The 22,411-nt window shown below is 37.1% G+C and overlaps 1 protein-coding gene across 1 annotated transcript; it reads left to right on the top strand.

Annotated features, from left to right (window-relative positions):
* Window positions 1–1,474: 1,474 nt before the first annotated feature.
* LOC117421819 (piRNA biogenesis protein EXD1-like) lies at window positions 1,475–10,868 on the top strand. The gene is made up of 11 exons (XM_034036203.3): window positions 1,475–1,862; window positions 2,119–2,187; window positions 2,493–2,553; window positions 3,009–3,103; window positions 4,435–4,499; window positions 5,604–5,690; window positions 6,466–6,570; window positions 6,807–6,887; window positions 7,477–7,620; window positions 8,126–8,317; window positions 8,918–10,868. The coding sequence occupies exons 1-11, from the start codon at window positions 1,727–1,729 to the stop codon at window positions 9,767–9,769; spliced, it is 1,887 nt and encodes a 628-aa protein (XP_033892094.3). The 5' UTR covers window positions 1,475–1,726; the 3' UTR covers window positions 9,770–10,868.
* Window positions 10,869–22,411: the final 11,543 nt, after the last annotated feature.

The following is a 22,411-nucleotide window of genomic DNA, read 5'->3' as shown; positions in this document are numbered from 1 at the left end:
ATATTACAGTCGGCTTGACAGGTGATCTGCCTATCTTACTGTAATTTATATCAGGGGTTCCTAAACTTTTATTTATTTTATTTTATTTACCTGAGGCCTACCTGTTCATCTGCATTAGGCACTGTGGCCCACTATTAGCATTTCTTAAGAAAACATTTTTAAGCCTGTTACACTGTAAATAAACTTAATCTAAATTGTTCTTTTTTCATTTGAATCTTATTTTTTCATCATTAGTATTAGTTTGTTGTTGCTGTTCGTTACTATACATATATGAAATACATAGAATGCTGTTGCTCCCGTGCCCACTCTGGACTGCGTTGCAGCTCACCTTTGTGCCGTGGCACAGTTTGGGAACCCCTGCTTTATACCAACATACATCCTATCTGTTAGTGAGTTGCACTAAGTGGCCCTGTACTCATTAAGGATCCAAATACACTGGTTCCAGGCGTCATTATTGCTGCCTGAATCCTAGTTACAATCTGTGCCAGGGAGCAGCTTGCAGCTTCCCTGGTTTGCGTGAGTCCCTTTCCTAATTCATAGGGCAACAGAATCTATGTTTCTATAGGGTCCTTATTAAGCACATTATTGTAACATGGCTTTACTTTTCTGATACAATTATACTATAAATGAAGACTTAAAGGTTGTCTGTTTTTGAATGTTAATTTTCTTTTTGTAAGATTAGATCATGTATTGTTCAAATAACTTCTATCAACTAGTCAAATTGTTTATTAAAGTCTTAGACAGTTTCATTTTCATTATGGCTAAAATAATATGTAACAGTTTTATTCAATTATACTCAATATATAATTATGGTGAATGTAGTGCACAATAAATAAATCATTAACATAGCGGAAGTGTGATGAGTTTTCTTTCTTTCTTTTTTTTTTTATTTATTTTTACTGCATTGCATTTTGTGAAACTATTAGAAAAACTACTAGAGAAAGACACCTGTTACTTGAAAGTGTTGATGTCTATTGAGAAGCCTGAAGAAACTGACAGCAAATTTAGCAGCTGACCTGGGTGTTGATACAGCCCCAACATATCCCCAAAGACTGTTTGATTTTAAAATGCAGACGCATAGATTAGTGATTTGTTGGGAGTAGGGCCTACTGATCACCATCTGTATCATTAAAAATGCAGCGACTACTAGTCCTTGTTTTTCGTTTTTAAATACATATGTTCCATTAAAACTCAGTATCTCTTAGATTACAAATTGAGACAGGTGTTATCTACAGCTGCTATGCGCATGCATTTCATTATTTGCATCCAAAATACACGCTAATTAGAAACACACAGTGAAAAAACAAAACATATAAATAATTTATCACTTTGAATCAGAGTTTTGAAAACAACAATTGCATCAATTTTTAACTAACATGTCCTGTATTAAAACTAATATAAAAAAAAACAACTTTTGCCTCGATTTAACCGGGCTTGAGTCACTCATGAAACTAATGCGCGTGGATGTCTCAATGAGTAAAACAAGCAAATCATTTAAATCACGGCCTGGTGATAATATTGCAAAAAGTGGCCACAAGATGTGCAACGCCGACACCAAACCTACATGCAACCGACTTTGTTATCGCCTACTAGTATTAATTGACTGACGTAAACGCAAAACGTCAAACTAAAGCGCGGTCTTTGACGGTGTTTACTGCGAAAGTAGCACAGTCCGAAATAGAACAAGTTAATCGATTTTTAAACATCAGGCACTAGAATCAGGGAAATGGATTCGACACACGATTATCAGTTTTTGGATTATTTTAAGAAGAAGAGGGTTAAATTAACTTTGACAAACTGCTCTTCGTATTTTGGGACAGTGCAGCGAATAAACCTTAACAGAACAGTCATTTTGGAAGAAGGTGACAAAATATATATCGGGTAGTTTATTTGTTGTTAAGTAGTAAGGTACAAGCTTTAGTTAAATTAAACGAGTCGGTTGTTTTTTTTGTTTGCTTAAAACAAACGTTTTAAGTGGGAGAAAGACGTAGGGTTATTTTTTTTGGCAATGCTTACAGTTTTTGTGTCCGAAATCCTTTGACAAATGTAATACAACTCATTCACTAGTTATCTCACGGTTCATTGTCTCTTAAATTAAATACTTTATTCTGTCCATAGTTGTAGATGCTGAATCTGGAAGGAACCTGCAAGGAGTTAAACTTTTTTTTGGACATGAAATCCAAAATGGTATGTTTTTAATTTCCCATGAAAGTTTTCTACACGTCTCAAACAGCAGATGAGGACGAGGTTTAGTGGTACAGGATAACTGGTCATGTGATTCCATCTGTTAATGATCAGTTTCTAAAAAAATAACATAAGAAACAAATATTGCTACATAATAATAATAATAATAATAATAATAATAATAATAATAATAATAATAATAAAATATATATTTTTAGTGGCACAATAAATGGCCTTTGTAAATAAAATGAAATGTCACATCAAATGATCACTCAAGCACAATGAATAATGAGTTCCTGTATTTGCAGTGGAGTTCCCTTTTCCCAAGGACCACAGTGGAAGTAGGTGCTCCACATCTGGTGATTATCGGTATGTACTGAAAAAAACTCCCTAAGTCAGTGGAAGGTGTAAATGGGTGCAAATGCACCCCACATCCCAGTTAACTTTAAAAAAAAAAAAAAAAGTGCTATCAACAGTAAATGCCTTTTAAAACACAACATGTACACTACAAAAACAAATATTATATTGTAACTCAACATTGTATTGTAACTCAAGTCTTTTCGTCCAAATGCATATAAACTTAAATACATAATAAAAAAAAGAATGTCAGTCCAATACCACCGTTATTAAAGCTTCAAAGTCCTGTAGATGGAGGCACATTTACTCCATATACAGCCACACAATCGTGGTAGTCTAGTATTTGAAAGACATACTCATATTTTTCCACAAATGTTAAGTCTTCAAATATGAAAAATGTGTGACGGGACTGTCACAATTCAGATTCAGAAATAAGTAAATGTGTATGTACCCTGTTTATTCTGCAGAATCAGCCCAGCAGAGCGAGACTCGGACGTGCCCTACAGAATCAAGGAGGGGCAGCTGACCATAGCTGAGTTTCAGCCCTACAGAAAGAGTATGGGTGCGTTCACGGAGATCATTCTTAAAAGATCATCAGCTAAATTGGTCAGGTTCTGCACAGAATCTGTGCAGAATGATTTCTGTGATCGCACCCTATATGTGAGTCTAATTTTTAAATGGTGGCTAGAATACAGGGCAAGGTGTTTGTTACATTCTTATATTAAGGGGACTGTATTACAAATTTACATTAACTTTCCCTGTTCTTATGTTCCCACCTTGCTTGGTGCTATAAAGAGATACATAATCTATGGAATGAAAATGCACTTGAATACAATTATGATTTATGTTTCTTTCAATAAATTGGCTAATAATACCAGTGTATTAATTCTCTGATTATAAGCTACTACTGACATCTGTACTAGCCTGCAATCACTATTATGACGACAGATCGCGCCTGATATTTCTGATTACAGACGCGATCTGACGTCTGTGGAATGAGAATTTACAGTCTTTTTAAAAATATCTGCCGGTTTCAAAGTGCACTGACGGTTTCAAGTAGGCAATGCAGTGAAAGCTTATTTGTTAAAAAATGTCCACTTGATTTACCGTTCTGTCAGAGGCTGAAAGGCAGAACTTAATAGCGCAGCAGCAAAATGCCAACTCTATGAGCAAAACCATCTCTGATCTTGCCATCCTCAGATCATACTTGGCAGAGATCACAGTCTGTGCTGCAGCATCACCTAAAGGCCATTCACAGGAAACACAAAGTTACAGCCTACAGAGCATTTTTGGGCATAACTGTATTCATAATTAGTCAGCGTTCCATTTTGTGAACGCTCTGATGTTAGCCAAAAGAAAAAGCCAGGACGAATTGTAGTTGATTCTGACAGCTGAAAGTAATTTTTGTTTTCTATGTGATTTTTAGTAAAGACAAATGTAGTTTAATTTTATTTGTGTGTGTGTTTCTTTTTTAGTGCTGGTATTATATAAAATAAAATACAAGCTACTGTACATAATTCAGATTGTAAAAAGCCACCTCAGAGTTCCGTGACATCTCCGAGGTCTCTGCCCGCATCCTTGCCCTTTGTGATGTCACAAAACTCCTTGGTGGCGTTTTACAATCTGATTATGTACAGTACCTTGTACTTTATTCTCTATTTAGCAAAATAACAAACCCTGGGATTAAATTTGAATTATAGTGTAGTTGTACTTTCAACAGTTTTAAAAAAATACCAAATAACTAAAACTATGATAACTGTTCGCAATTGTTGTATGCTAACGCTTCAGTTATCGGATATCTTTAGTCATTTTTTTTTAAATTATCTTTTATTTATTAAATATTCAGTAAATTCCAATTTAATCTTAGGGTGAAATAGTTTCTCTGTTTTTCAGATGACGAAGAGGAAAATGTCGACTTTGTGGTTATAGATCAGTTTCAAGAGAAATTTGGACCTGCCGTAAGTACTGCTTGTTTGCCAATAAATCAGTCAAATAAAATATATTTTATAATTATAGGAAACCTATCCAGGATTTAAAATAATCAAAAACAAGTAGGTAAAAAAATCTATTTTATTGGAATTATTATTAGTTAAAAAAAAATGTATGAATAAAATAAATGTTGATATTTATGAAACAGTTTCATAAGGATTGCAATGAGGTGCCAAAATAATTCATTGGTTAATTTATAAACAGTATGGTTAATTTATGAACAGTATAGTTAATTAACTTTTAAAATGGTTAATTTATTTAAGATGATTCATTTATAAACAGTGTGGTTGGGACATTAAATGGAACTGTGAAGGCCCCCTTGGGCTCCTCCTTACTGGCATTCCATATAGACGTGTAAATAAACTCATAGTGTTATTGGATGCTCGTCCTTTTCCAAGAAAATGACTACTTTAGTATCTCACATTTGCCATCTGGGTATTAGCAAATGATGAGGCATTATTTTAAAACTGCTCAGTGTTTTACAGATTTGAAGGATAAGAAAGCTAATTGCTGTACTTAACACTGGTAATAATAATAATAATAATAATAATAATAATAATAATAATGCATGTCTAATACTGTAATTATTTTGCTCATATACTCTAAAACATCCCCCAATCCATTACAAGCCTTTCTACTGGAGCACAAGCCTCCCTATACTTACACTGCACTTATATGTATGATTATAAAGTAGCTTGAAATCATTTTGAAGGGCTTGCTTCGAACTTGCTGGCGAATCCTGATGTGAAAAAGGCAATATCAGTTGCATTGGACAACAATTTTAACATTGTAAATTAAATGAATCATCCTATTTATAAATGAACCATACTGTTTATAAATGAACCATACTGTTCGTAAATGAACTATACTGTTTATAAATTGACCATACTGTTCGTAAATTAACCATCTTAAAAATAAATTACCATAGTGTTCGGAAATTAACCAATGAATTATTTCCTGAACAACACCTCATAGATTGCACTCCTTTAATATTCTGCAGGCATCTTTGGGGAACATATCAAGATAAGTTTTGTGTGGAGTTCAAGCTTTTTTAATCTGTCCGCTCCCTGTAGATCATTCACATTCAGAATCAGCGAGTGATTGGAGTTGGGGTTGATGGGGTTGGCATCTCTCAACATGAAAGGGTCTGCTGGATGCAGGTACTTAAAGTCAAAAGAAGATTGGTTTAGCCATTCATTCCATTGAGGAACATGAGCCATCGACAACACATCACTCGACTTTGGGCATGCACCATCAGTTGTTTCCATGTGTAGCCTGCTCCCTCCATATCTGATACTGTGTCTGTCCGCCAGATGATTCCTGGTCTCCCTCTTTCCCTGGGGATGCCACTGGAGAACCTGCTTTGTGATGCTGGTTTCCTCAATGTGTGTCCGATCCATCCCCACTTTATTTTTCATTGGTTTTTCTTGTACGCTCTGCCATAGTTCTTCGTTTGATATCTTTTCTGGCCACCATATTCTGAGTAACTCTTCACTGGCATCTATTTACAAATATTTGGATGTTGTTGAGCATGGCCTTAGCTGTTCTCCAGGTCTCTGCACCATATAATAGTACTGCTTTTACACTGGAATTGAATATGCAGAGTTTTGTAGTTGTTGAAATGTCTCTCGATTTCCAGATCTTGTTTAGCATGATGAAGGCTGCCCTACTTTGCCGATTCTTGCTTTGACATCTGTATCTGTACCACCTGTTGTGTCAACAATCCTGCCCATGTATGTGAATGAATCTAGTTCTTCTATGTATTGCCTTGTATTATCACTGGATTGGTACTTCTTGTCTTAATTATCATGATTTTCGTTTTGTTACTGTGAATTTTAAGTCCTGTTTTTGCAGATGTTGTTTCTAGAAGGATGCAATTCTGCAACCTTGTGGCTGTCAAGCATTCTAATAGCTTTTTCTCATAAATATTTTTAGATCTCTACAAAGAATCAGATTTATCTGTTTGACATTCTGCTGCTCGGGGCACGAGCATTTAAGAATGGGCTGACAAGGATTCTGGAAGATAGCAACATATTAAAGGTTTGCAAGACATTTTATAAAACCTTAATACAAACATTAATAAAATAATGCTACTAAAATTAATGAACAAATGAAGGGAGAAAAAATTGTCAAGTGAAACATGTAAAATATTGTAAAAGTCACAGAAGGAAAATAGTGGTCTCAGTAAATTTGCTTGTTGCTGATGTTTAGTGGGACACAAGTCAAGATGACAAACACTAGGGTTCTAATTGTTAATCTGTTTTTTTCCTGTGTAGGTGATCCATGATTGTCGAGGTATCTCAGGCTGTTTGTACCATCAATACGCAGTTAACCTGGCCAACATCTTTGATACACAGGTTAAAAAAAAAATAATTGTATCCAAATCTTTTAACATGTCCAACACTGCCTACTTGTATGGAGGTCTAGGAAAAATAGCTTGAGTCAAAACTGCACAGCTGCATTGGTCAGAAAGCGATGTGCTGTCTGATGCAGTTATCTTTCATTGTGGGAAGTTGTTGATTCCTGAGGACAACCATGGTAGCAGATTGAGTTATGAGTTGTTTGGTAGTCTGATTGCGCAGCAGTCACTGTGCCACTGGCCTAAATAGGGCTCTGAGACAGTTTGTCTTGCAGGTGTCAAAAATTGATGGGCAATGTATATCAACACTGTCTGAGGTTTTCCATTTCATGTGTCTGTCAGTCAGTGCAAAGGACCCTCAATCTTTTTTGGAGATCATGTTTATTTCAAAATGGTGCTCTTGATAGCAGTCTTGCTTTACTGCAGCTATGGATGTCTACAGGACTCCAGCCTGTGCTGAATTGCAGATAGACACTTATTTTATAAGCTGTCAGTCAGCCGACTAGCCAGTTGTAGTTTTTTTTTGCCAAGTATTATCAGAAAACAGCAAACCTGAGGAGTCCTCATATTGTCTGTTGTCTCCCCAGGTTGCAGACGTGATGCTCTTCCACATGGAAACGGGTGGCTTCCTACCAGAGCGAGTCAGCACTCTTGAGGAGTGCATTATCCGCCACCTGAAAATAGCCTCGTTCCGCCTCTCATCCTTAAAGCTGAAAGCACAGCTAGCTGAGGTACGCAATCTGACATTTTTTTCACATCAAAAAATAGTTGAGATGGGTTCTAGTGGGGTTAGACCTAGGCAAATTCACTCCCTCCTCCAGAGGCCTGGGTTTGAAGCTGGCAAGTTAAATTAGTTTGATTATCTCATCCTTGCCCCCAGTGGAAATTAGTCCACATCAAAAAACCTTCACACAATTGGGCACAATTCAGCACAATCAGCTGTGAGGAAAAGCTGTCATAATGCATACTGGCACCATGCCTGACTGTAGCCAGTGCTGTTGTCATTCAACTTTCATAAGCACTAAATTCCCAATTTGTTTGCGTTTCTTGTTGGTAAAAACAAAAACTGATTACTATTATTAGTGGCCTTTACTACTAAACCTGGAGAGCTTTGATCAGGCACATTTAGTGTGCCATCTCCACACTTCTAGGACCCTGCTCTACTACACATCTCTTGTTAATGTTGGTGCTAAACTGCAGTCCGATCACTCTGGTCTGGGTTTGCTTCATATGCAGGAGAACAGCGAGGTGTGGTACGTGCGTCCTTCCCCGGTCTCTCTGCTGAGAGCGATGGCCTTGTCAGTGATTCATCTGCAGCCTCTGCGCCTGGTCCTGCTGGACGCACTGATGTCCGATTACACCAGCCTGGTGGACACCTACCTGAGCGTGTTTCGGGAGGAACCTGTTGATATCCAAACAGGCAGTCAGGTAGTAAACACTTCAAAATACATTAGAAATCTGACAAACTTTAGCAACGTATTGATACATTACCCCTGCCTTGTGTCATCAGCACTGCATGAGTAGTATTCTTAGAAACCTTTTGTGTTACAGTGACAGGGTTGCTGCCTATTGTAACCCACCCAGACTGGCACCACACTCCTGTTTTTTACTAAATATATTTGTATCCCTGAATAATTGTCTTCTCTCAAAAATAGGTAAAATACTTTAATCAGCAAGACCTTCCACAGCTACAATATAAACACACATATTTCCATTTACTACCAAAGCAGAATGATTAGATGGGATGTTTATATCGCAGAAAATGTGTCTCTGCAACAGTGACCCCCAGGACAGGTGTTGCTTTGTATGTTTTTCTAATCTTGGCAGTCACTATTGCAAAAAATATATGCAAACAAGTGACATGCAAAAAATTATATGCAGATTGTATATATTTTTTTAAGTACAGTCAAGAGTCATTAACTACAGAAATCGTTTTTCCGGTCGTGTCAAAAAATCGTGTAAGCATGGTATCTTCATAGAATTGGAAACTAGCCTCTTCCAAACTGTAAAATGTTGTTTTTTGCACAGAATACCAGCCTTGAACTTCCCAAAGAGCTTCAGGAGCTGGAGTTCATGCAGAAACAACGGCGAGAGTGGGCCCTGGAACACTACAAAGTGAACGAAGATGGTCTCCTTGTCAGGTCTGACCCCAAACCCCTTAAGAAATCTCCAGGGGGCAGTGCACAGCCTCTTAGTGTAGATAGACCACAAAGCCATGAACCCCCTGTTGTGGAAGCAGACGCAGATGCTGAAAGCATTGCAAGTCTGGCGGAGAAGGACCCAACTGAAATACACAAGCCCATGAATCAAAAGAAAAATGAGCCCTCTGACCAGGATCAGGGCGTTAGTTGTGTCTCCAAGAAATCTGAGCAACCTGAAGTTGAGATCAGTGAAGCTGCAGATGAATTTAAGGGGGCTACTGAAGCAAGTGGGTGGGATTATGTCAACCTGGAACAGAGCTCTACTCATACCCTAAAATCAGGGATTTCTGAAGGATCCCCCAAAAGTAAAAAATTCCAGTCTCCTGTGAAAGATCCACTGACAGAGATGCCCATTTCATCTCAAGAAGATAGCAGACCATTGGAGATAGTATGCTCTGGGATTGCTGAGATTTCTGAAGAGTCTCATGGAGATAAGAAACCCCAGGTCACCAAGGAGGATGCACAGGCAGGGTTAACAGTTTCTTCTCTAGAAGAAAGCAGTTCAGAGGTGGTTGTGAGTCCAGGCATTGCAAAAGCTCATGGAGTAGCTCAAGAAGACAGTGCTTCACAACCCATGTACCTTTCAGCAGGAAGAGGTCTCTTTTTTCAGAAACCAGCATGTAGCTCACTCCCTCTGAATTTATCCTTTGGAGCATTACTGAGGAAGGTGGGACATTGAGGGCTGAGCCTTGGTCTTCCTTCAGAAAGCAGTCCGCATTTGTAGACCTGTAGTTGCAGTTCAATGTGTTGGTTGTTATGAGAGGAGACACTGGTCTAGCATTGGCAGCCAATATTGTTGAATTAAGATTGGTTGTTTTAAAAAGAAAAACCCTCAACTCAGTGGGTTTTTAAATGTTAGGGTCAGCATTCCTTTAGTATGTTTATATAAATGTGTTTGTTGTCACCAGTTTAATCCCATTTGCTGATAGGCAGTGTCTTATTTTTGAGCAAGAATTGTCTTGCAGTAAAAAGAAAGGCAGTCTAAGTTTGACTCTTGCAGTGTAACATTTGTTACATGTTCCAAATTATTATTATTTTTTTTCAGAAGCATTTCTTCAGTGATATTGCCCTAAAGTCTAAGATTATCATTCATACAGTTAAAATGTAAAATGCATTATAATTTTGTTATGGCTGTTTGTAAACAAATTGATTATATGCTGGGGGTTTTGTAAAGAGTGGCATCTTACAGGATAGTTATTTTTCTTGAATTGTAAGTGCCTGTTGAACACATAGTGGCAAACTATCCTGCAAGGTGCTAAATATTTCTAACTTTTTGACCAATGCATGCTACTTTCATTGGAACCCATGAACAGCTTAATGGCATTGAACAGGAGGTGGCAGCAGATTGAAAAAATCTAAAATTATTTTCAAGGATCAGTTTTGGTACTTGCAATTATATGTTACTGTTACCAAAGCAACTGAAGCTAAAACAGATTTCATTTGGTAAGATAGCAACATTTTGTTGGTAAACAATAGATTGAAATTTTCATTTTGGGAAGAAAAAAAACCCTGCTATTTTGTATGTTTTAAGTTGCCACTGAAACCTAAAAACCGTAAACAGAAACTTTTTCAAAACACAGAATGTAAAATACCTGAAAGGAGCGATATTTAAATTAGACTGAAAAGCAGTTTCAAGTGTATACTTTATGCAGTGGCTTGTTCTTCATTTGAGTAATTGTATTATTTGCATTATGTGTGGTTCACTTTGTATGAAGTCAGATATGATTAGAATATTGTTCAAATGTTGCAAGAAATCCTTTATTAAACAGTTATCTTTTGTCGCTCTGTAAATACTTGCTTGAAAAGGTCTTTGTCTATGTTGAGTGCTATGGTGAGACACTGAGGATAAAAATCTACTCATTAGGTAATAATATGCATGGATTGGAGAATATCTTGATGTGAGTAAAAATCTTTTGCATATGGTTGTATCTTACTTTGATTGCAGTTGAATCCCTTATACATATCAACGTCAGCTGCTGAGCGTCTTAAATACATTTAAGAGGTTAATTGGATTTTGTTACCGTTTTATTTTTCTACTAAGCTTATTCTAAATTACTGGTACACATTTTCCCTCTTGCAAAATCCCTCTTGCAGAACTATCACTGATTGGCTGCACAACATAATAGAGCAGTCTCATTGGTTAAGGCACTTGCTGGGTTCTCTAGGTTGTAATATTCATGTTTTCTTTTATCTTTATTTGTAAATGAATGAGCATACCATACTAGGCTTGTGTTAAACATCACATTTGGTCATCAAAAAATACAATTTTGGGTTAACATATTAAACAGTAAATAAAAATGTATCTTTTGTTATTTGGCAATAAGTGATTGTATGAGGAAGCTTTTGTCTTGGCAGTAGTAATGATTTTGTAGCAGTAGAGCTAATGTCAACTTACACTGAAGTTAATCTGCTGTTTAATTATAATCACAAGTTACCTTTTTAAAGTCACAAAATGAGAAATAAACAACCTACACATACCTAAATATATATTGCATTACATAAAACTAAATAACTTTCAAAATAACTTAATAAATAAGTTAAAATTGAATGTCAACCAGACAGACTTTTTGAGTACTGTTTTTATCACTTCATAAAACTGAAATATCCTGGAGCCTGGGCTCTAGCTGGTTACCCCCATCTGCAGGTATAGACAAGTGGTAGATAACACTCTTCCAAAAAAGACTCCAATTTTCTACAGTGTGTTAGAATAACAAAAAATTGATTAATCACAGATCAGATGGCTTGCAGGTACAATATTAAATGCAATTTTCTGAAGTTCTTTCTTTTGAATTTGCTATCTGGTATAAAGTATACAGTTGGCATGGCTTCCAATGGAGGAATATGAAGTTTGAACTTTTCACACTCAAACTACTTGACAATCACAATTTTTGGATCTGTAGAAATAGATGTTGTTAGTGGAGCTTTTTATTTAACACAGGGCAAAAAAAAATCTTTATTACGCTAATTAATAAGAAGACAAAATCCGCAATTAGGATGACAAATGATTGTTGCATCTACTAACTAGTTAACTATTTATTAGAGATAAACCCAGGTTATGTTACACTGATCAACTGCTTTATAGCGTCAATACGTGGTAATTGGGCAAAACGGTACCAATAAAAAGTATAATCTGAAAATATAGAATTGTATCTGATCAAAGCCAGCAGCAATCAAAGAGGGGATGATTTCTACAGTATACAGCTGGTTGGGCATAGGTCAGGGGAGGTTACTCTGGACCTGGTTAGTGGTTTGATTGGTTCAATTTAATAAGGAGATCATTGGAACAAAGACCTGGACTGGAAGGGCCATGTCCATGTCTATTAGGTAGGGCTCATAGAAGTGGTTCCCAACTCTGGTCCAAGATCCATCCCAGTCCAGTTTATTTATTCCAACCAGGTCTTAATTTAGTTTATTGAACTGGCAAAGGGTCAATTAGATTTGCAGTAGAAAAAACTGTGAGGAGAAACCACTGTCTAATAACACTAATAGTATAGACCCATTTGAATTTCAGTAAATAACTAATCAATATTGGGTTTATTATAGCTTCTTGTGGTCACCCAAAGCTTTTTCTTCCCCCCAATAGTAAAATCAACAGAAACAGAGCTTTAAATGGTACACAGAAAGGGTAAGGGGGGCTTTAGAAATGCTCAAGCTGCCTTGAATCTAAATTGACTGCACTAGAAAAGTATGTCCAGCTGTCAAAACTAGTGGATTTTATGTAAACATGCTGTAAATTTCAAGACACAGGTCGTTAATAATGTATGGCAGATTGGTTAAAATGGGTATACTGACAAATAATCTAACGATGATATATTGTTTTATGGTTCACTAGTGCTGTTGACATATGTTACCTACTGTGAAGAATTCCACCTATATATGTAGAGAGAGCGAGCTAACAGTTTGGCTGAGGGAATTCATGATTTCAACAAAATATAACTCAACTTGCTGTTTATTTTTGTGATAATATCAATGTGCGTCATGCAGCTTACAGCAAGAGCGAAGCCAGACACCATGGCATTTAAAAGCATTTACATTTAAAAAAATAAAATAAAAAAGAACCATCTATGGATGTGATTTGGAGCTGAGATTTTCATTTTTCTTGCCTTGTTCTGGTACCAAACTGTTTTGTTAAGCTTTCATCTTACAGGGTTGTTTAACATGAAGTCAGTTCATTCCTGTAGAATATGAAAGGCTGCTTCTTTTCCTTTTGTTATTAAACAAACCTGAGAACCTACAATATGTAGGCCACACTTTTGTGTAACCAGGCAGTCCCTCACACCACTCATGTAATTTGTTGTTTCCTTCCATGATGCCTCACAGGAAAGACACCCTTGTATACAATGTTTTTTCTTGGTAGAAGATTTTATCTACCGTCACACAAATTGCCTTCCTATCAGTAGCATTAAATGAGTCATTTCTGGAGGATAACTTGATGTTTAAAGTATATTTTCTGAGTGAATTCAGAACAGGGGTTCTGGATAATTGAAATGGCTTATAAAAGCTAAAAGCATGGCTGTGTTTGTGATAATTTCAGCTTGTTGATAGATGCTAAGTAGGTCTCTTCTTGAAGGTCCTGCCTTTCCTTTCAGCCACAATAACACTTAGCAAGCCTGGCTTCCTGTTTCTCAGTGCGCCAGGCTGGTGAGGAAGGATCTGAGCGATGGTCACACGATAGTCTCAGTTTCCTACCTTCCCAAGCTCACAAACTCCATGTGTCTCATTTTGTGGGAAGCTTACCTTTCCATTCATGCTGCAGAAGAGGGAGTGTAGATCTGTTGCCTGTACAGTAGCTGCACAGTATGTTACTTTTTTGTGGCTAATTCTCAAAACTTTATTTTTAACTTTAATTAGAACATTTTTGGCTTAAATGGAAAAACGTGAAGTAACTTTGTGAAGCTTTTTCAAACCAATCTATTTTAATGCTTTGTGTAGGGCCCAAGTGTTCCTTGAGCCATCGGAATGTATTTTCACTGCCCCAAATCAGCTACACGTCTGCAAATACAAGTCCCTCTCCACCAATTTGCTGTTTCTCTGTTTCCAAACGTGCAGTAATTGAGAGGGACTTTTATTACACAATAGCTCGCAGCCATTTGACATTCAGGTGTCATAACAGAGGTTTGTTACAGGTAGTTAAATGACTTCCGGAACATTTCTTTATTTGATTACTGACCCAGTACATCATGGTTTTACCATTTTTCTTAACCCCTTCTGAAGATTTTTTTTGAACAATATTCCATAAGCAGCAACACTATACAGTAAAGTAGATTGCTTGTGGCATGTGCTATATTAATGTAACAGGATACAACTTTTTTGCAGTACTGGTGAAATAATGAATATTCAATATAGGCTATGAGTTAGATTTAACATCACCTTTGATGCCAATGTTAAAGAAGCCAAGCAAGTAGTAAGAGGAGAGTTGCTGCATTATTAACAAGCTGTGCGTGTATCCCCCCCCTTTGTGATTTAATGCTACACAAATGTTATTATATGATCCCATTTTATTTACTTTCTAAAACAATAACTTATTCTGACTCCAAATGCTGTCATTTTAGTTGCTATGTATGGAACTAGAGGCAGGAGTGCTTTTAAAATGGGCCATGGTTCCTTAGCAACCAGAAAGTTACTTGACCAGTATTAGGTTACAGATCAGTTTATAATTAATGGCATGTTATGAATTATTTATTAAAGGGTAGGATGGCTTACACTACAGTGTTCCCTCCCTTACTTATGAGGAGTGTCAATTGCAATCGGTTTGATGGTTTTCCGATTCTGCACATTTAATGTTATTACCACCTTTACAGTTCATGCTCTTTTAAGCACTAGAACACGATGGCTTTATTTACATTTGCAAATTGTTTGTATTGCCAGTCCCAAACAAGAGAAAGAGAAGACTATAATAGATTCTATGGGGGTGTTTAAAATAAGGCAATCTGATCTCCAATGATAGCGGCCAAAAATGTAGATGACCCTCTTTCCTAAGAGCTGTTCTGAAATCCTGCTTCCCACAGTGAGGGGATAGTTTATTTATTTCAGTAATAAGCAGGAAACTGTGAATTACTAGCATTTCAACTTGGAACTGGTAACTCTAAGAAATGTCAGTCACAAAGATTTGATTAAAAGAAGTCTGTGTGTATCGTCACAGTGAAAAAGGCACAGAACATTGTCTACTTGACTTACTTTCTTACCTTAGGATTTTGATTGACTGTTGTAAAGTTATGGGCAATGTTTGCTTTCCTCAAGCGTTCCCTAGAGGGACCCTTTTAAGGGTTTAGGGAGCAGTTATGTCTTCATGCCCTCTGTCTTTTTTCAAGGTCCCCCGTGCCAGTTGTAAGAGAAGGAGGAACAAAAAGCAAACAATGTACATTTATTCAAAAATGACCTGCTTTAACCACCACGTTTAACTGGTAAAACATTGCTATTGTAATGTGAAGGGACCTGTACTGGTACCTTAGTAAACACAAAGTAAAATAAGCATTTGTTAGACTCAAAATTGTTGCAGCCAATATTTAAAATTAGTAAAAGTAATAAAAGAAAATGCTATATGACCTCTTAAAATAATTATAAACACTACTGCTGTATAGGTTTTACTCAAGGGACTGCATGGGGATTGCTAAAGAAAGATGAGTGGGGGATGAGTGCCATCCTGACTCGGTGTATGTGTTTCTGCCAGATTGGATTTCTGCAGTTTACAAGGAAGATGAAATATTAATAACAGTGAGCTTCATTATTGTTGCATGAGCTTGCTTCAGGAATCTTTATTTTTGTTCCTTTTCTACCAGCAGGGGGCAGCAGCTACCACCATCCTGCTAGCAGGAAATAATTAATTTCCAGGATGGCCTCAGTGAAGGTGAGATGCCTGGAAATAACTCATTTTGATGGTGAACTTAAGTAAGTCATTCACACAGGATGCCAGTGGCTCAGTCGGTACATCTGTGTTACTTAGCGAAGCACAGGGATACTACAAATCTGCATTGTTGGATGCCAAGTCAGAAATCTGAAGTAAGGTCATGGTCCTCGGATACGCAGTGCCTATTCAATTTAAATATCCTCTTGGTTTATTTCCTTCCTATCTGATTCCTTAAAGTAGCTTCAAAGAAGGGGTGTATGCACAGGTTGGTTGTTGACAGCACAGGACTGTAGTGTTAAGGTGGTGAGATTGATTCCTTGCACTCCCTTTTCCTGCTCACCAGTTAACGCAAAATCTCCATCATAAAATCTTCAGGAGTACTAATTATCATCAGGTGAAACAAATTATCAAAAAAAAAAAGAACATTTGTCACAATTTGTCTACCTAAACATTTTTTTTCTTCAGTATTACTTTTAATGGGTACTATCGTAGAAAGGCTTACTGATTAACCTCAGGTCTGTTTAAAATGATCAGTAGAAAGCAACCACCACCTTTCTCTGATGCCAAAATCTAAGCTCAGAAAGAAAAAGATGCAGTTTATACCAATAACCTTGCCACTGATTCATGACATACATCAACCTCCAGCAGCGTGAAGTTCCTTGCTGTTGCCCAATTCCTATTGAATAAATTAATTCATGATACTGGGACTTTATTAATAATAAGCATTAATAAAATGTGTTTTATCAAGGGGCGACAACTTAACATCTTCCTTTGTTGTTTACACAATAACATAGTTTGGGGATTTTTAATATTTAATGACAGGTACACACTGTGGTATTCAATAATACAGGCAGCAGCAAAGGGACCTCTCAGTAGCATTTAGGGAGAGCTAAACGGGGGGAATAGTAATGGCCCCAACTTCCCCCATCTCCCATCTGTTTTCCGTAGGATATAAATTACTGTGTTGCTGTCGTCTTGTCTATGTCCAACTCTCCTGTCCCTTCAGTATAATAAGATTAGTGTTTGATACGCTGCTTGTCATAATCAGCACGGTATTAATATTTAATATGGGAACAAGACTCACAGGTCCAGATGGCCCCATTCAGGTAGCGAAAAAATGAGCACAAAACACAGCCATGAATATTTGACGAGGCTGGAGTAAAGGTATGCTTGTTTCGAACTCGGATGACAAGGGTTGGGTTTCATGCACTAGTAAAAAAAAGGACAATTCTGATGAATAAGGACAGGGCTTTCAGTAAAATGAGATAGCTGTCATCCCTGCTTATTGAATGCTATTTTTAGTTAATAATTTAGGATAATGGAAAAATGGAAGACAGGAATATCATTTCAGATGCTATTTAAGATTTTATGTATTTATTTGGCTGATTTTTTTTTTTTTTATGATTCATTGAAAGGGAACATTTTACAGTAAAAGAAATATATAACCTACTATTCTCCAGCATTGAAATAAACTAATAATATGTGTGCTAGTGTTTTTGTTTTTATCAAATGTGAGTCTCCTATGTCTGTCATTATTGGAGGCATTAGCACATAGAAGGTAGTACTGAGATGACCTGCACCTCAGATATGTGATGATAGCCAAGTGACAATTGCCTGTGGTTGAAATTACTTTCAACCAATTTTAGTGCTCAATTTTTCCAGGCCATTTTTTTGGGTTCACTGGGCACCACCATCCTCGTTTACAAGATAAAGTGTACGTATTTGCAATCCCCCAGACACTCATGGGACTCTTTACTTGAAGGTTGTGATTTAAAATATACCACAAATAATTTATGCTCAGGCATATACTGTACATTGCAGTACAATTTCCCCAGAGCCTGTTATAAATGTGGATAATTCTGTATTTCTTTTTATTCTCTGACACCTCTATACCACCCCACCGGTTTCTTACTGATTTATTGCAATACAGTAAAGACTGGAGAATTTGAACCACCCATATACATTTTGAAGTGTTCATTCGTGTGGTTTTGCAATTAATACGAGACAAACAGTCACAGTTTTTTTTTCCCCCTAGCATTCAGAAACAAATCTGTATTTAAAATGATAAGCTGTGTTTAGAGTTTAAACATTATCCAGACATTTATAATTTTGTCTTAAGTGTTTAGGCATTATAACATGCATGCAGAATGTGCTTCTTGTTAGGGGTTATCTAAGTGGTTATCAACCTTCCAAATATGGTTTACAATTAGCTAATACATTATCTGTAAAGAATATAATTTACATTGGACTTGTTCTAGAGCTATAAAAAAAAAAATACAATAAAAAACGAGCAGTAAGAAGTGGTTGAAAACGTGAGCGATTGTAAATTGTTACCCACCTTGTAACACAATTAACAATAGTGAATGAACATCAGCGAGCTATTGAAATCTACTCTTCAGCGTGTGGAAAAGGATGGTGATAACCAAGGGTGGTGAATAGATAGAAATGAGTGATTGGAAACTGGTGAAAATGAAGAGCACGTGCAGAGGGATTCAAGGAGAGAAGATGGTGATTATTCACCAAGTCCACAGGCACATACATATCAATGAGTGAGTTAAAGCATGCCAGTAGAGATCCCCCTCTAAACTCAAACGGAATGCTGTTACATGCACACAATAATTAAAAATCATAGTTTTCAATAATGTAATTCTAAGTTCAAGTCATGTACATTTCTACAAAACATATCTAAATATTGCTAGTGGATTAAGTGTTCCAAGTTCTATAATGACAGTATTCAGAGACAGAACTTTTCTCATTTGTGTTTCTGCTTGATGAATTGAACATTATCTGTTTGTGTTTTAATAAACAGTTGTTCAAACTGGAGTCCTTCTGTTGAAAAGTCAGTGACATAATTGGAAGTGCGATGCCATTCATTCAATAACTGGCATGCTTTTGTTTACACTGTAAACCTAATAAGAATGTGTGCCACTATTCACTTCACAGTATGGTTGGAACAGTAAATGTAGTATTATTGATATTTTTAGTTTTGAGTAATAATAGTTTTGAGTACACTCATTCTTCCACTATATGGCATTTAGCTAGTATTTCATTGATGTTTCTTTGATTAATTTCCCTACACTTTTTTTTTTTTAATATATAAATTTAGAGCGACCAATTATTTAATTTATTTTCCCCCAATTAGAAATGTCCCCACACAGCACGGACGTTCTGATAGCATAAGATCTCACAAGGGAATCCCTTTTATGCCAAGCAATCCAGAGCAGAGGTGGGCGGGCTACTGATCCTGGAAGACAGAGATCAGCCCTGTTTCTTATCCACTCTGAGTATGCTCGTTGTCTGGCCAGTAGGGGTCACTGTTGCGTGATGAGGAGAATAAGTCCCTGCTGGTTTCCCATCCCCACCCCTGGGAGCGTCCGAGCCAATGCGATGCCCCCTTCGGAGTCCCCAGCGAAGTTCGGCCTTTTTGCACAGCCTGGACGTGAACTGGCACTGTCCAAGCTATATGACTCATCCTGCACTCCTCACAGCAGCGCTTTAACTGGATGAGCCACTCGAGGACCACCTCTCAACTTTTTTTTTTTTTTTTTTAATTACTGTGTGTGCGCCAAAATATATTTTCTTTTGCCTTCCTGTTCTTTCCTTTGTCTCCTCTCCTTTTTCTAATCTGTTTTGTCCCTGGGAGGTGCTTCCATGTTGCTACAATGAGATCATGACTGTGCCTTCAGCTCTACATTGGTACGTATTTAAAACGTCACTGTCCATTTTCTTAACACACTGTACGGTGTCTAAATGAGGATAATGTAACAGGCTGGAAAGTTACTGACTTTTATAAAGTCGATGAAATGGCCACTCCTGCAATAATCTGTCTCAGCCTGATTTACTAGCTGGTGACCTGATGAAGGAAATACCTGAATAAACAACCACTTAGTGCTGTAGTAGAAAATGGCAGGGCAAGGTGAAGTCTGCATGGGGAGCAGTGAACAGAAATAGGCAGCCTTGAGGGATATGATCTCATCTGGTTAGGTGTGGTGATTTCAGTGGATGGTGTATAACACACCATCTTTCTATTCTCCTCTAGGAATAGGAGCCAGTAGGTTGGGCAGGCCTGCAGCACCTGCTTGCATAAGGGTCACTAAAAAACCCTAGACTCACAAGAAAGACTACTGTAGCTGGAGCAAAATAAAATACACCCTACACTGTATATTTGTATTTCCATGTATTTAATCATTGACATCTGCATTAAATTACTTCTGCTTTGAGGCTAGAGTAGTACAATACATTCTCCTTAGAATGGAGGGTACAAACTAGCTCCGTGCCCTGCTGGGCAACACCACCTATCAAAGGTAGCATTGATTATTTAAAAGACTGACACTTAATATCTCAGCCAATGAGAGCAGGAGCATGGTAATCAAAGTATCATAGTCAGAAATGGTGTTGGAAGCTTGATGGGTACACATTACAGCCACCTGTTGGACACTGAACACATGGTTGGTTTGTTTGTTTTTTGTTGATGACGTCAGTGCCTTCTGATGTAAAGCGTGCAAACTGAGGACTTTCTGTAACCAAGTACGGTACAAATACCATCTCCAATGAAATGACATGTTTCTACAGTTAGCTATAACCACTTTAACTACTGAAATATCAAATTACCAGGAGAATGAAAATAGCCTGTATCACCCATTACACATATGTGTCATATAAAAATAAGCTGACATGAATACCTTTTCCAGCAGTGTTTACCTTATTTAATGTATTATAATATATCCTGATGAAAATCTTTGGTCAAGAGCTTTGTATTCATGTAAGTAGCTCCACATGTCATTGACTTGCTTTGTTATGTTTCCTTTACCATGTTATGGTGTCTGCGATCATTCGGAGTGGTTCTGGGTTCTGTTGCTCCCATATCAAGTTATTATCATTGTTCTGTAAATCTGCCTTCCCTGGCGTTAACTTGCTTTGAGCTTGTCTGGAGAGTCCTAAGTGTCTGGACTGAACAGCCCCAGCTTAATCTACATTTCTGTAGACAAAGAGAGTAGGTGTGTTGTCAGAGTTGAAAGGTAACATTATCACAGGATTTGAATACAATGAGCAAGGCTGTTCAGTCCTGGGTCTTAGGATTCTCCAGGTAAAGACAGATTTAGAGAAAAATAATAACTCCTCAGTGAAGCAACAATCCAGATCCACCTAGAATGAATGCAAATACCATAGCATACCGGTAGTAAGGGGCAATTTAAAATGAAATTAAAATTACATTTGAAACTACTCTGGAAAGTATTGGTTATCACTGTTTTAACCAAGCTATTTGAACAGACAAATATAAATACAACTGGCTGATATCTAGGTAGTGCCAGAGCCTGATGTCATAGCAAACACTTGCAGCCAACTTTAATATAAATCCAAAGGATTTATAAAACATGCTGGCAACTGAAGCCTTACAACAGATGGATGACAGCTTTTTGTAGTTTCCACTGTATGAAAACAATGCTTGCCCTTGTTGTTTCAATATGGAAAAACTGTACACTCAATATAAATTGAAATAGATCTCAGATCCCTCTCTTATAAAAAACCTGGAATACCTTAAGCATTAGTTTTAGGTGTGTTTGAGGTCTGGGAAACCTGGCCATATAGCTTCTAAACTCTTTCAGTGATCATACATGCTGTACTTGGTGTGCATATAATCAATCTGTGAATCAGAACAGTCACTGTGATAACTTCCTGTGGTTTAGTGTAATGCTATCCCTATGAAGAGCATGCAGAGTGGGGGTTTCTCTGGGACCTTATCACAGCTTTAGGAATGTATGCTTTGATCATAGTGTTGTTATGTACTTGTATGATACTGTAGGTCTATGTGTTTTTTGTTACAGAGTTTTTTATTACATTTTTTTTTAATCATCCTTATCATTTCCTGCATTATGGAGGTGCCTCCACCGGCACAGTTCTCCGGCTTATGGGAAAAGACCAGCAGGGACTTGTTAAAGGAATGCTTGGAAGATAAGAGGAGAGATACAGGATGAGTGCAGACATGGACATCATATTCTGGTCTTCACTTTGTGATTTAAAAGCTGGTAGTAATGTAAAAAAAAAAAAACATGTTTAAAATGTGAGGTCATCCCAGCCCTTTATTGCATTAGCATTCCCCGTGCCTCGTATTGTTGTAAACCATTGTCAATGGTGCTATTAATTTCCTTTTGTCATTTTGTGGGAGTTGCGCTTCTGCAAAAATGAATAATGAATCCTTTTCTGTGCTAATTCAAGTGTACAACAATGGGATTTGAAATGAAAATCGAGGAACCAGTGCTGAAGTGACAGCATGTTGGCTGGTATGTGTGTACTGGTTTATTACTTGTAAAATCACAGGTCAAACTAAGGTTTTGAACTGTAAATATTATTGAAAAAATGGCAGGATGTGTATGATAATATATGATGGGAAAAGTAAAAAATTGATGACACTGTCTACTTTTGCAGCCTATTGCAGTTGCGATATATCTTATTCTCATCTTAATGAACACTTCA

This window comes from Acipenser ruthenus, chromosome 15 (genome assembly GCF_902713425.1).
Source record: "Acipenser ruthenus chromosome 15, fAciRut3.2 maternal haplotype, whole genome shotgun sequence".
Classification (NCBI taxonomy): Eukaryota; Metazoa; Chordata; class Actinopteri; order Acipenseriformes; family Acipenseridae; genus Acipenser; species Acipenser ruthenus.
The sequence above is the reverse complement of the archived record's forward strand: the minus strand, read 5'-3'. Positions and strand labels throughout refer to the sequence as shown.

Excerpts from the sequence above, each read along its gene's own strand:
- LOC117421819 (XM_034036203.3), top strand. The coding sequence starts at position 1,727 with ATGGATTCGACACACGATTATCAGTTTTTGGATTATTTTAAGAAGAAG. Across the intron at positions 1,863-2,118 it reads AACAGTCATTTTGGAAGAAG|TTGTAGATGCTGAATCTGGA; the intron begins GTGACAAAATAT and ends TTCTGTCCATAG. Across the intron at positions 6,571-6,806 it reads AAGATAGCAACATATTAAAG|GTGATCCATGATTGTCGAGG; the intron begins GTTTGCAAGACA and ends TTTCCTGTGTAG.